The 13,800-nt window shown below is 41.0% G+C and overlaps 1 protein-coding gene across 1 annotated transcript in view; it reads right to left on the bottom strand.

The window, feature by feature from the left end:
• MYT1L (myelin transcription factor 1 like) overlaps positions 1-13,800 on the bottom strand; it is a 585,413-nt gene that overhangs the window by 38,416 nt on the left and 533,197 nt on the right. The window contains exons 15-17 of the mRNA XM_061622863.1: positions 13,384-13,620; positions 11,143-11,264; positions 10,145-10,213 (exon numbers count right to left, since the gene is read on the bottom strand). Of these exons, the coding sequence (XP_061478847.1) occupies positions 10,145-10,213; positions 11,143-11,264; positions 13,384-13,620 (428 nt within the window). The remainder of the gene's footprint in view (positions 1-10,144; positions 10,214-11,142; positions 11,265-13,383; positions 13,621-13,800) is intronic.

Below are 13,800 nucleotides of genomic sequence, written 5' to 3'. Positions count from 1 at the left end.
AGCGGGACAGACTGGGGATTCTGTTGGTGTACCGCCCACCCTGCTGCCCAACAGACTCCCTAGCTGAGCTGACAGAGGTGGTTTCGGGTGTACTGTTGAGATCCCCCAGACTGTTGGACACTGGTAAGTGCCTATGGTAAGCTGTATTTAGGGGCAGTGAGGGCAGCCAAAAAATAATATTTTGCTGCCACTATCAAATCATCAATCTGCCGCCCAGCGGAGCTCTTCAGAATTCTCTAGGGGCTATTACACTCTGGCCCCAGGGACATGGTAGAACCATCTGAAGCCCGCTGTAATGAATTTGCTAGGCACTTCTAGGATAAAATCTTTAGCATCCGCCAGGACTTAGACTCCAGTGTTATAGCAGGTGAATCAAGCGAGGTATCCAGAGCACAGCCTTGTCCCGACTTCTTGGATGAGTTTCAGTTGGTGCACCTTGAGGACGTTGACAAGGTGCTTGGACAGGTTTGTGCAACCGCTTCTGTGCTGGATCCTTGCCCTTCTTGGCTAATAAAAGCTAGCAGGGATGGAACAGCCAGCTGGGCCAGGGAAGTGATTAATGCCTCTCTGGGAGAGCGGGTGGTCCCTGGCTGCCTGAAAGAGGCAGTAGTGAGACCACTCCTGAAGAGGCCCTCCCTGGACCCAGAAAATCTTAATAACTATAGGCCGGTAGCAAATGTTCCATTCCTGGGCAAGGTCCTGGAACAAGTGGTTGCAGGCCAGCTGCAGACACTCTTGGATGAGACCGATTATCTGGATCCATTTCAGTCGGGTTTCAGGCCTGGTTTTGGCACGGAAACACACTTGGTCGCCCTGTATGATGACCTTTGTTGGGAGAGAGACAGGGGCAGTGTGACTCTGTTGACTCTTGATCTCTCAGCAGCTTTCGATACCATCGACCATGGTATCCCTCTGGGGAGACTAGCTGAGTTGGGAGTGGGAGGTACTACATTGTGGTGGTTCCACTCCTACTTGGCAGGTCGCCTCCAGAAGGTGGTGCTTGGGGAACATTACTCGGCACCCTGGACTCTCCAGTATGGGGTTCCACAGGGGTCAGTTCTGTCCCCCATGCTGTTCAACATCTACATGAAACCGTTGGGTGCGGTCATCCAGAGCTTTGGAGTGCGTTGCCATCAGTATGCTGATGACACGCAGCTCTATTTCTCCTTTTCATCTTCTTCAGGTGAGGCTGTCAATGTGCTGAACCGGTGCCTGGCTGCGACAATGGACTGGATGAGGGCTAATAAACTGAGCTCAATCCAGACAAGACTGAGATGCTGTTAGTGGGTGGTTCTTCTGACCAGATGGTGGATGTCCAACCTGTTCTGGATGGGGTTGCACTCCCCTTGAAGGAGCAAGTTCATAGCTTGGGGGTTCTCCTAGAACCATCTCTGTCACTTGAGGCTCAGGTAGCCTTGGTGGCATGGAGTACCTTCTACCAACTTCGGTTGGTGGCCCAACTACATCCCTATCTGGACAGGGATAACTTGGCTTCAGTTGTCCATGCTCTGGTAACCTCCAAATTAGTTTACTGCAATGCACTCTATGTGGGGCTGCCTTTGAAGATGGTTCGGAAACTGCAGCTTGTGCAAAATGCAGTGGCCAGATTGGTAACAGGAACCAGACGGTCCAAACATATAAAACCAATTCTGGCCCGCTTGCACTGGCTGCCTGTATGTTTCCGAGCTCAATTCAAGGTGCTGGTTTTGACCTATAAAGCCTTACATGGCTTGGGACCACAATACTTGATGGAACGCCTCTCCCGATACGGACCCACCCATATCAAAGATCAAAGGCCCTCCTCCGGGTGCCTACTCCAAGGGAATCTAGGAGGGTGGCAACAAGGGAGAGGGCCTTCTCAGTGGTGGCCCCCAAATTATGGAATGATGTATGTGACGAGGTGCGCCTGGCGCCAACACTGTTATCCTCTCGGCACCAGGTCAAGATTTCCTCTTCTCCCAGGCATTTTAGCATGTGTTTTTAAATTGTTTTGATTTTTAAAATTGTGTTTTAAATTGTTTTTAAAATATGTTTTTAAATTGTGTATTTGTTTTAATGTTTTTGATTGCTGTAAACCGCCCAGAGAACTTCGGCTATGGGGCAGTATAAAAGTGCAATAAATAAATAAATATGTAACTTTGTATGCAGCAGCTGCAAGACTATACCCCATAATACAATTTAACTGTGAATTAATTTATTATGTTTAATATAGGAAGCATAGCAAAGTGTCCAGAACTAACTGGAATCTGACAGAAGCTAATTCGATACTATTAAGTCCCCCACACCTGCAAATTCCAGACAAATATTTTGCCTCAGTGAAATTCCTAAGTGCATCCTGAATTCTGCTTTGGGGAAAATTTGGTTGCAGCTATCCTCATTTCTGTTCTACAGATGGGAAATTAATGCTGGACTATTGGTTAACAGCAATAACCACAAATATACAGATGGCTTCTTAATTTTTGGGAATCTGTCAATATTCACTTATTCGTCCCACGTCTGGCAAAGAACTCAATCCAGCAAATACAATCAGTATTCACTGTTGTTGTTTTTAGTCCATAAACAATATGTAATTGAGGACTCCCCCTCTCGCCAATTTGCATTGTGTTTCCTTTGCATTGAAATGGCGGAGTAATATCATTCATTACATAATTAAGTAAATTTCTGCCACAACAGACAACGAAATTAATAATGCAGTTTTTGCTGAAAGCTGAACTGCAATGGAATGGAAACAGTGCTGCATGTAAAGAATATCGAGCAGAATGGAAACTGATGCTGTCTTATATCTCTAATGGCATCTGACCTCTCCACCATTCCATCTTATAATTACTATGTGCTGCACAATGTGGGCTTTTCCTTTTTTGCTATGCTTAACACCCAGTCTAACGAAGTTCTGGTGAATTCAACAGCTTGTTCACTTGTTTGTAACTTTTCATTGGTCCTAATACTAGTATTTTGCTGCTAGTTACTTTCTAAATGTTCCCTGTAACAGGAATGTCCAAGAGATACTCTGAAATGTATTTTGCTTTTTGGGAAACCACTTCTTTTATCTTCCTGAGCTTTTTGACTATGCTTACAAGTGATAATAATGTGACTTTGGTTTGAGTTAGTTTTGCGTGACAAGACTGGTTTGCTTTTACTGATGAAAGATCTGAGTTTCATATTGCTGGCTTGTGCATGCATGAATGTCTATATATATACACACACACACACACACACACACACACACACAGAATGAGAGGAACGACCTGCTTTCCCAATTATTCAAAAGGTTTAGTGCCAAGGCTAAGCATGCTTGAAATCAAATATTTCTTTTCCGGAATACAAAAGTCTGTGGACTATTAACAGACTTGAGTTGAACTTTTATTGGCACATCTAAATTTCATCCATCCAACCTTGGAAGGAAGGGAAGAAGAAAGAAGGAAGGCCCCTACTTTGTGCAATCAAAATGAAGGGTACTTGATCTAGATTGCAGGGGAAAGTGGCAGGCAGGGTAAGCTTTAAGCACCATCTCCCACCCACTGCTTTTCTTTTCTAAGCTTGCTGCCTTTTATTTGTCTTGTGGTCATCTGCATTCTCAAGAAACAAGTCTGCCACAAAGCATCTGCTTTGGTCCTCAGGTATCTATGGCCCCGCAGCTGTCTCCCAGTTTCTCTGGTGGCAAGGTGGAACAAACTGACAAATGTTCCTGTTGTAGAATACAAGAGATCCCATATCAGACTTTTGAATATTTCAATTTGCAGAGCTTTTTAAATAAAGTTCATGCAGTGACCAGCATGCCTGCAGCCTTTTTGGTTGTTACTTCCTTTTATGTGTATAGCTCTGATAAATCTTCATTAAAATCTTCAAAATGGTGGATAAGATGATTATCTTCAGGTAATAAACCAGATAAGCCAAGAATTATGCCTTGGAGTAACTGATACAAAAGGAAGAATAGGACTTAAAAATATTTTTCATGATCCCCAGGTGACATTCTCAGAGCTTGCTACAGGTAGACTTTCTCTTCGCTATCCTTTGCTTTCTCCCCCCAGGGCCTTTTTATGACCCTGTGGGAAGTATTTCAGGAAAGAGGGGGAGAGACGCAGGTGAAGAACACCCAGGGCTTGCTCAAACTGAGCTAGAAAAGAGAAAGGAGTGGGATAATTTGTTTCCCCCTGGTGGTTACAATTTGGGCCCCTCCACACGATCTATTTACTGAGCATTCATTCTGATTTGTTTGTGTGGTGGTTATATGACAATGAGCATTCATCCAGCATTCATTCTGATTTGCTTGTGGGGTGTTTACATGTATTCCCATTAGTCATTCATTCATCCCACACTTTTCAATGCATTTCCCTGTCACTCTCCAACCTGTAAAAAGTCTTTTAAAAAAAAGTGAATCTGTTGTGCTAGGGTGACAGTGGACATTGATCCACTTTAACTATGCAAACTTAACATTCTGATATCCAACTGAATCACTCCAGCAAAATCCTGACAGTCCAGGAGCTCCCTTAGTCAGAGTGCTGATACTTTGCTGAAACTACAAAGAAACTGGATGAATTACCTGTCAGTTGATCATTTTAACAGAGATCAGATACAGATCAATGAGGCAATGAGATCTTTATAATGTGAGTCTGGAGTCTATAGCAAAGAAAACTGTAGACATCCAGAAAGCAACATCCATCTGGTACTGACAGAGGAATCAAAGAAGAGGTTTGAGATTGTCTCTTCCTAACAAATCTGCAGAATGATGGAGAATGTGATTATCCTCAGATAATAAAGCAGATAGGCCAAGAATTATTTCTTACAACATCCAGAGTTTCTCTTGTTTCTACTACAAAAGGAAAAATACAAAAGGACTTTCTTATCTTTTTCATGATCCTCCTTTATTAAAGCAAGAGCATTCCTCACTGGAACAGAAATCTAAGAGTAACAAGATGAAGATGCCCAAATACAGATTGAAAGCCCCCCCCTCAGGTAAGCAGCAGTTATGATACTCATGAATATATAGTAACTGGGCTGAGAAAAGGAAGTCACTTCTCTAATTGATGAAGTAATAGGTGCTGTGTTTCATGTTAGGGAATTGTGTCTGTCTCATTGATACCAAGATGGAATGTTGCCAATCGTTTATGAGCACATTAAAAAACAACAACTTTAAATTGGATCCTTGTTCAGCAAAAGTGATGGCATCCTTAGCTCTGATGTCCTCAGCAGTCAGAGAATTGATATATTTCCCCACAGTTTGGATAAGAACTATTTGTGTAATATAGTTTCAAAGCTATTTGAACAATTTGATTCTATACCACATACTGACCATTTGGAGGACCCACGGATTTAGCATTGGACTGCTCCTGTTGTTTGTGAAGTTAATAAAGTCTCTGGAAGGGTAAAAACAGTAGGTATTGATGCATCTTTTATTTTAAGAAAAATATCTCTTTAGAGGAGCCTTCTATGTTTAATAGCAATTTGATTATATTTAAAATTCCTTTTGTCACAGACATGGTAAAACTTGAAAGGGACACCTGAAAAAGTTTATATAATTTCAATGGTGTTTTCCTTTATGAATTCTATTATGAATAATTGAATGCATCTTCTGCTCTTAGCCCTTCCACTCTCTGGCTCTTCTACTCTCAGCCCACTGTTGTGATGGGGGAGGAAAATCACTGAAACAGCAATGGTACTCCCCATTGCAGCACTGGGAGGAGAGGGTTAACTTCTCTGGCAGAGCTGCAATTGAAAAATTGCCTCATCACAGTGCTGGGCTGAGTGGAGAGGTTTATATCTCTGTGCCCATCTCAATGATGCTATAGGGTTAGGGTAGTGTGGTGTGTGTGTGACAGAGAGAGGTGTTAGAGAGTGTGTATGGTTGATTGTGTGCATCTGTGTGATCTGTTTATGTGGTGCGTGTGTGCGCTGTGTGGTATGTGTGGGTTTGTGTTGGCTGCATGTGTGTGTATGTGGTGGTCTGTATATGTAGTGAGTGGAGTGCACACATGCAACAGTGTGTGCATGTTCGGTGGCCACGACCACTGCTGGCATGTAGCTCTCGGGGTTGGCCAATCTTGCATGTGGCCCTCAGGCTGAAAAAGGTTAGCCACCCCTTCTTTAAAGGTTACCCTTGGACCACCCCATATTATTCTAAGAATTCAAAACATTGCAAGTGTTTAGAGCAAAGTGAAATCCAGATTGTAACTACATTCCAATATGCATGTTAGTCAGATTTGTTCTCTTCAAGATATGGGCCATGGACCAAACAAATTCCTCAAGCATCCTTCTCCTTCCTCAGAGCATTATCAACAGAAGCAAAGGGAAGTTGATGGATTGGTACTCCAAAGGAAGACAGCTGTTGCACAATACTCCATCTCCCACCACTGGGACAGTGCTGGCTATGGCCCCTGGCCTCTATCTTTGGTTGTGCTTCCACAGCACCTTCCTGCTGCCTGCTTACCTTTCCTCTCACATTTGCTCTCTGCCTCATAGCAGAAGAACCAACCCTGACAACATCAAAGAGCCCTGGAATTAAAAGGCAGGCAGAAAATAAGGAGGAGTCTTGACATATAGCAGCAGAAAAATCCATCTGGAACAGGTGCAAGGGGAAGGTCAGGCTGCTGTTGCTACTGATCTTATAAGGTCAGTGAAGTGCGTGCCAGAGAAAGGTACCTTGCCACTGTGACTGCCTTTGATTTGATTTGCTTGAAGGTGGGGGAGATCTTTTTGAATATTAAAGTACAACTTGCATAATGAAAAATCAAATAACAATAGATAGATTAGAAAGAACAGAAGCTTATAAGTGTTGCCCTTGAATGAAGGGTAAGTTTGTATTCTCCCTAAATTCACTAGAGAAATTAGATTGTAAAGGAACCATCCCATGATGACTTAGTTTAATACTAATCTTATCCTGCCTTCTTGACCGATAACCCTTGTTTGCTTGGGCCTTCTTGCTTTGTAACTTTCTTCAGCCTGTTCTTATACTGGTGAACCTCCTGAATCCAAATTAACACTTACGTTTCCCAGTTTCTAGCCTCTACCTGATCCCTATGGAGAACTTGCTTACCCTTTTTGCTGAGATACCTCTGTACCAGATTCCATGGTAATTCCTTACTCCTGCCATAACAACTTTAATTCTGAAGCCTCATTGCTTTCTTCCAGCTTTCTCAACCATGTAATTCTCTGTTTGTTTATCCCTGTCAGGGTCAGTTCAGTCATACAAGCATACTTGGCAACTGCCTGTGGTGGCACAATTCAAGAGGCAGTCATCACACTAGACAGATTTCACCAATGTTTTTGCCATGTCAGTTCCCTCTGCAAATTGAGAATGTGCTCCAGAATCCTTTATGATATTATTGATGGTTCCTGGGTATCTCCATTCACATGGGGATGTCTCTACACCACCCTGCTAAAAGCAGTAAAGAACTTTGGGTCACACTTGACCCTTCTTGATATCATTGTCATGTGTCTTTTTCTGATCTGTACCCTTTGTTCACTCTAATTCTTTCCCCATATAAGACATACTAGATTTTAAATGCTACTGACAGATTTTGCTCCACCCTCACACGATTTTCTGGAACCTGGCTCTAAATGTTACCAGTTCATAATTTAGCACTGTGCTACCATAATTTCAAACCTGTCTCTAAAAATATGACAACTGCATTTTTTAAAAAAAGTAAACACTAAAGTTTGCAGAGACTAAATGTTATCCTTCCTCCAGGTAAATTTACTAGCCCTCGAAGTAAATAAAACCCACTTGAAAATCTTACATATTGAAACACGAACTGTTGTTTATTTGCCTAATTAATGTTTACTGCAAGCTCAAGAATTACTCATATGTTTTGTACCTATAACGTGGCATTTATTTATTTATTATTTGATTTATATCCCGCCCTTCCTCTCAGCAGGAGCCCAAGGCGGCAAACAAAAGCACTAAAAACACTTTAAAACATCATAAACAAAGAGTTTAAAATATATGAAAACAAAACATCTTTAGAAACATTTTAAAAAAACTTTAAAAACATATTTGAAAAAAAGGTTTAAAAACATTAAAAAGCAATTCCAACACAGGTGCAGACTGGAATAAGGTCTCAACTTAAAAGGCTTGTTGAAAGAGGAAGGTCTTCAGTAGGCGCTGAAAAGATAACAGACATGGCACCTGTCTAATATTTAAGGGGAAGGAATTCCACAGGGTAGGTGGTGCCACACTAAAGGTCCGTTTCCTATCTTGTGCAAAATGGACCTCCTGATAAGATGGTATCTGCAGGAGGCCCTCACCTGCAGAGTGCAGTGATCAACTGGGTATATAAGGGATAAGACGGTCTTTCAGGTATTCTGGTCCCAAGTTGTACAGGGCTTTGTACACCAAAACTAGAATCTTGAACTTGGCCCGGTGGCAAATGGGCAGCCAGTGCAATTCTTTCAGCAGCAGGGTGACATGTTGGCGATACCCTGCTCCAGTGAGCAGTCTCGCCACAGCATTTTACACCAGCTGCAGCTTCTGGACCAACCTCAAGGCCAGTCCCACATAGAGCACATTACAGGAATCCAGACTGGAGGTTACCAGTGCATGGACAATAGTGGTCAGGTATTCCGGTCCAGAAGCGGCTGCAGCTGTTTTACCAGCCGAAGCTGGTAAAAGGCACTCCTAGCCACTGAGGTCACCTGGGTCTCTAGCAACAAAGATGGATCCAGGAGCACCCCCAGACTATGGACCTGCTCTTTCAGAGGGAGTATGACCCCATCCAAAGCAGGCAACTGACCATTTATCTGAACTTGGGAACCACCAACCCACAGCGTCTCCATCTTGCTAGGTTTATTGGCCCTCATCCAGTCCACCATCAACTCCAGGCAGCCGTCCAGGGCTTGCATGGCCTCTCCCGATTCAGATGTTACAGAGAAATAGAGCTGGGCATCATCAGCGTACTGCTGACAGTTCACCCCAAATCTCTTGATGACTGCTCCCAAGGGCTTTATACAGATGCTAAATAGCATGGGGGACAAGATGGTACCCTGCGGCATGCCACAGCACAGCTGCCAGGGGGCCGAAAGACAATCACCCAACACTATTCTCTGAAAACAACCTTGGAGATAGGATTGGAACCACTGTAAAACAGTGCCTCCAATGCCCATCTCACCAAGTCGGCCCAGAAGGATACCATGGTCAATGGTATCAAAAGCCACTGAGAGATCAAGTAAGAGTAACAGGGTCAAACTCCCCCTGTCCTTCTCCCAATAAAGGTCATCCGTCAGGGCAACCAAGGCTGATTCAGTCCCATAACCAGGCCCGAAACCAGACTGGGATGGGTCAAGATAATCTGTTTCATCCAAGAGTACTTGTAATTGCTGCGCCACAACCCTCTCAATCACCTTCCCTAAGAAGGGGGTATTTGCGAGCAGTCGGTAATTGCAGTAAACCAATGGGTTCTAGGATGGGCTTTTTCAAAAGCGGTTGGAACACCACCTCTTTCAGGGTGGCTGGAACCACTCCCTCCCACAACAGTGTGTTGACCACACCCTGGATCCACTCAGTCAAACCCCCTCGGCAAGCTTTAATAAGCCAAGAAGGGTCAAGAGGACATGTTGCTGGCCACCTCATCACAAGCACATTGTGTACGTCATCAGCTCACATCAACTGAAACTGTTCTCAAGAGGTTGCAGCAGACATTGCACTGGACACCTCACTGCGGACTACAGTAGATGTGGATGGGGCAGCAAGATTGCTACAGAGGCGAGCAACTTTACCCTCAAAGTGCCTTGCAAACAATTCACAGTGGGCCTCTAAAGAAAATCCTCTGGACCATGGCCAATAGTTCTATGATTTAATTTAGTAAACATTATTTTAACATTTCAATTCTAAAACACAGCACCCCAGACCCTCTGTTACATTAGAAAAATGAACTGCATAGTATCCATTAGGGCTATGAATCTCTGTCTAGCCTATCCCTACTGTGACATCACAACAACCAGCTACCTGCAAGAGGATAATATTCATAGCCTATGGGTTTTAGTCACATAGCCTCTGTGTTAGTATTTTATAACTACACACCATGAGAAGTTCAGTAGTGTATCAGTGGTAGTTTTGCTTAATGTCTTCTTATATTCTGGAAAATCTATTTGTAACTGCTAAGAAAATAACTTTTTTTAAAAAAGAAAAAGAGTGGCATTAATTATATCTTACTTGAGTTCCTGCGAGCTTGTGGCCAGCATACTTCGAATACTTTTGTCAGCCAATGGGCAGCCAGACAGACTGTAAAACAGGTCAGGATAGCCAAGTCAGTCAACCTTCTTTTAAACTAAGACCTTCCAAACAAACACAACGTTTAAAAAAATTAAAATTAAAATTAAAAAATTGTAATGCAGAAAAGCGATGTGGCGAGCAAGTGCTGCAATACTGAATTTTGTAGTATAAGTTAACCCTCTGAATATATTTAGGTGTAAAACTACTGATGTTATAGATTCTTTCCCTAATAAGTTGTAAGAATTTTTTTAAAAAAAGTTTTAGTGATCCATGGGTTAACTATCTGAAAAAGTTTAAGAATTTTAAAAAAATTTAGTAGTAGTTTTAAAAGAAAAAAAGACGTTTATACAAGACACAAATTAGCATGCTCTTAAGATCAACATTTATTAATCAAAGGGTTAACACATAGTTCAACATTTTTACTTTGACAGCATTGTTGAGGTAAGCTGAAAACAATAAATTGAAAAGACAGAATCCACCATGAAAAAAATGAAGTCACACCTTCTATGTGAGGCGTAATTACCAGTCACATGACCACTCCCATCACACCCTGGTGTTGGACATCTGCCACCAAACAAAAACAAAAAACAGCCAAAATAGTAAGTATGTTTAAAAAAAACTTTTAAAAGTTTCATTGTTTCCAGTTTAGCTGCAATGTCTGCAAGGGGGATTTAAGCATCCTATCCAAAAAGCTGCAAAATGAACAGAATTCAATGAAAATGGCATCTCAATACAATATAGCATCATTAGGGACAAGCAAATACCATGTTAGCTTCATCACTTAAACTTAACTGACAATCTGAAACATTTATATGCTGCAAATGCTGCATGCTCATACTGCAAGGTATATATGTACTTGTTTATTCAAATCAGACAACAAAAGAGAGAGAAAAGGTTATAAAGGAGTAAAAAATAATTTCACCTCACATTATGCTTACGTTATTAAATCCTTTTTATTCTCTTTGCATTGAGGATATTTGGGTTTAGGGCTTGGGATGGTGACTTCACCAGGATACCTTCGTTCTTCCAGGGCCTCTTGGAAAGGATCTAAGTCTTCTGGCTGCAGGCAAGAATAAAGATTAATCGGAAATAAATAGCAGGCCATAATATTTAGATATACGCCAATGCAATTATTTCTTCTGGGTGCAGGGCCTCTTCACCTTCAAGGGTCATCCCATTCACTTCAATGGGGAGAAGAGGTCCACATGTGTACTGGATGCCCTGTGCCTTCAGCAAATCAGTACTTTTGAATTATTGCATGTACAGACTTGACCCCTACAATGAAGTCTGCATGAGCATGCAATCTAAGTGCATAATCTGATCTAATCTAAATTATCTAATGTAATCTAAATTATCTAATATAATATTATCTAAATTATGGTTGCTTCACCCAAAATTCATTCCATCTGCTGAGAGTTCCATGTAGCTGCCATCACTTATGCAAGGTGCTCACCACATTGATCAGTGCTATTGTATGGAAGTCTCTATGTCCAGAACCCCACACAAAGGAGTGGTGTCAGTGTAGATAATGTACATGCTGCAGTCCCAGTCCATGCGGCGAAACTCTTACATTGTGGTAGCTACACAGAATGTTTGCCAAATGGAAGTCTTTAGCTGCAACCAAAACCTGCCACTTTTACTTTCAAATTCAATGATGTATTTTAGAATACATGAAAAAGAGTTTATTGTTGAATTATAATTCACCTTCACTTATGTGAATGGCTAATTGAAACCCCTAAAATGTTTGAGATACCAAAACTATAGGTAAATGAATGTGCTGTTTATATAGACATACACTAATATGGCTCCGCATGGAAAAACAGCAGTGAATTAAGTACATTGAATTTGGATTTTAGAAATTTTATCATATTGGGGTACAGATTGTGATTTGTTTGTTGTATGAAGTTGCTCTTATTAGTATCAGCATCAACCACAATCATTTTACGGCTAATTCAACACACTTTTGTGAAATAAAACATATAGAAAGACTCCTCTCTCCCATATACACGTTATCCAGTAAAACACAAACATAGTAAGAGAGGCAAAATTACATAGTATTTCAAATTTTATAGTTATATACACAAATAATGTCTCAGTCCTAAATTACTGTTCCTACTAAGTACATTTTTAGGTTAGAATTCACAGCTCTCGGTTTCCAGAGACTGATTTGGGGAATGTTCAAATTAATGCACTAGAATGCATTTACACAGAAATTCCTGTAGGTGGTGGTCTAACCAAAAATATGGAAGTTCTGCTTCTGCTTGCTTTACATATACTATCTCTTATGTATTTTCTCCTATTTTAGTGATAATATATACAAAGCATATTGCATCATGCCTCCATTTAAGTTTTTTTTTAAAAAAAAGCTGTGCCATCATATACTGAACCAAGATTTATAGGATAGCAAAGGAAAAGTGCACACAAGACCAGGTGATCAAAATGTACTACCACCAAATTCCTTGACACTGAAATTTGAGATAATAAGATCATATCTGTTTTACATGATTATAAATTTGATTATAAATCGTGCTGAGGAAGAATTAGAACCTGACAAAGGCGAATAGCAGCATCATAAAAAAAGCAGCACCAATGGCGATCCAGAGTATGCTTTTCAAGTAACGATTGAAAACACAGCACATTATACCCTTTTTGTTCTTTGAAAGTGTGGAATGAAAATACAGTAAGGAGATATTTTGTTTTCTTTCTTTACTATCACTATCAAGTTTGCAGAGTTATCACAGCAACAAGAACAGAAAATTTCATTCTTCCCCCAGTTCACTTTTTCCATGTACTTCCCAAATGGTGAGTGGCTAACAGCTTTTCCCACTGTAAGGACAAAGTACATGCTATCTATGTAGCATGCATTCTGCTTTGTTGACTATATGTACATTCCTTAAGACTTCCAAAAATATCCTTGAATATGACAATTCATAAAGCACAGTGCTTGATGGTTACACTCCCCTGTGCCGATTCTAAATTGGACTTAGATAACTAAATTATACCCTGATCTGTTCAAACGGAATTCAAAAGGATATGAAAAATAAACACATGATAAAATAGCTTATAGTGCAAACTTTAAGCAGATGTCAACAATAATCTATTGTGATGAAATTATTTCCTTCCACCAGGTTTTAGAAATCTAACGGATCAAAACAACCCTGGAGATCAAAGAGACATACATTAATTTCTTTTGAATCATCTTCATCTATCCTACTAGGCTTCATTTTTGTGTAGTCCACCGGCAAGTCCCAGCAGTCACTCTCATTCAGCTGGTAACACCTGTTATTCATCACAGCCTGTTGTTGCGGTGACATTGGTTCCAGTGGCGTCAAAATGGTGCAACAACCATCTCGCTGCCTCTGCTTATTCAAGCTCAAGTCTAACGTTCCATTTTCATCAACTTCCATATCAGGATTCTGTTTAAAAACACACATGCCAAGGGTATACTTTCAACTTGCTGTTGTCAATTATTTCCCAGCATATACAGAACACTCTACTAACATTTCTGCTTCTTGACAACACTGATATGTAATGAAAGACATATAATAAGAAATATTTCCAAAACATTTTCTTGTTGCTAATTTCGCTGTCTTGAT

This window comes from Rhineura floridana, chromosome 4 (assembly GCF_030035675.1).
Source record: "Rhineura floridana isolate rRhiFlo1 chromosome 4, rRhiFlo1.hap2, whole genome shotgun sequence".
Lineage (NCBI taxonomy): Eukaryota > Metazoa > Chordata > Lepidosauria > Squamata > Rhineuridae > Rhineura > Rhineura floridana.
This window is presented reverse-complemented; position numbering and strand designations above follow the sequence as displayed.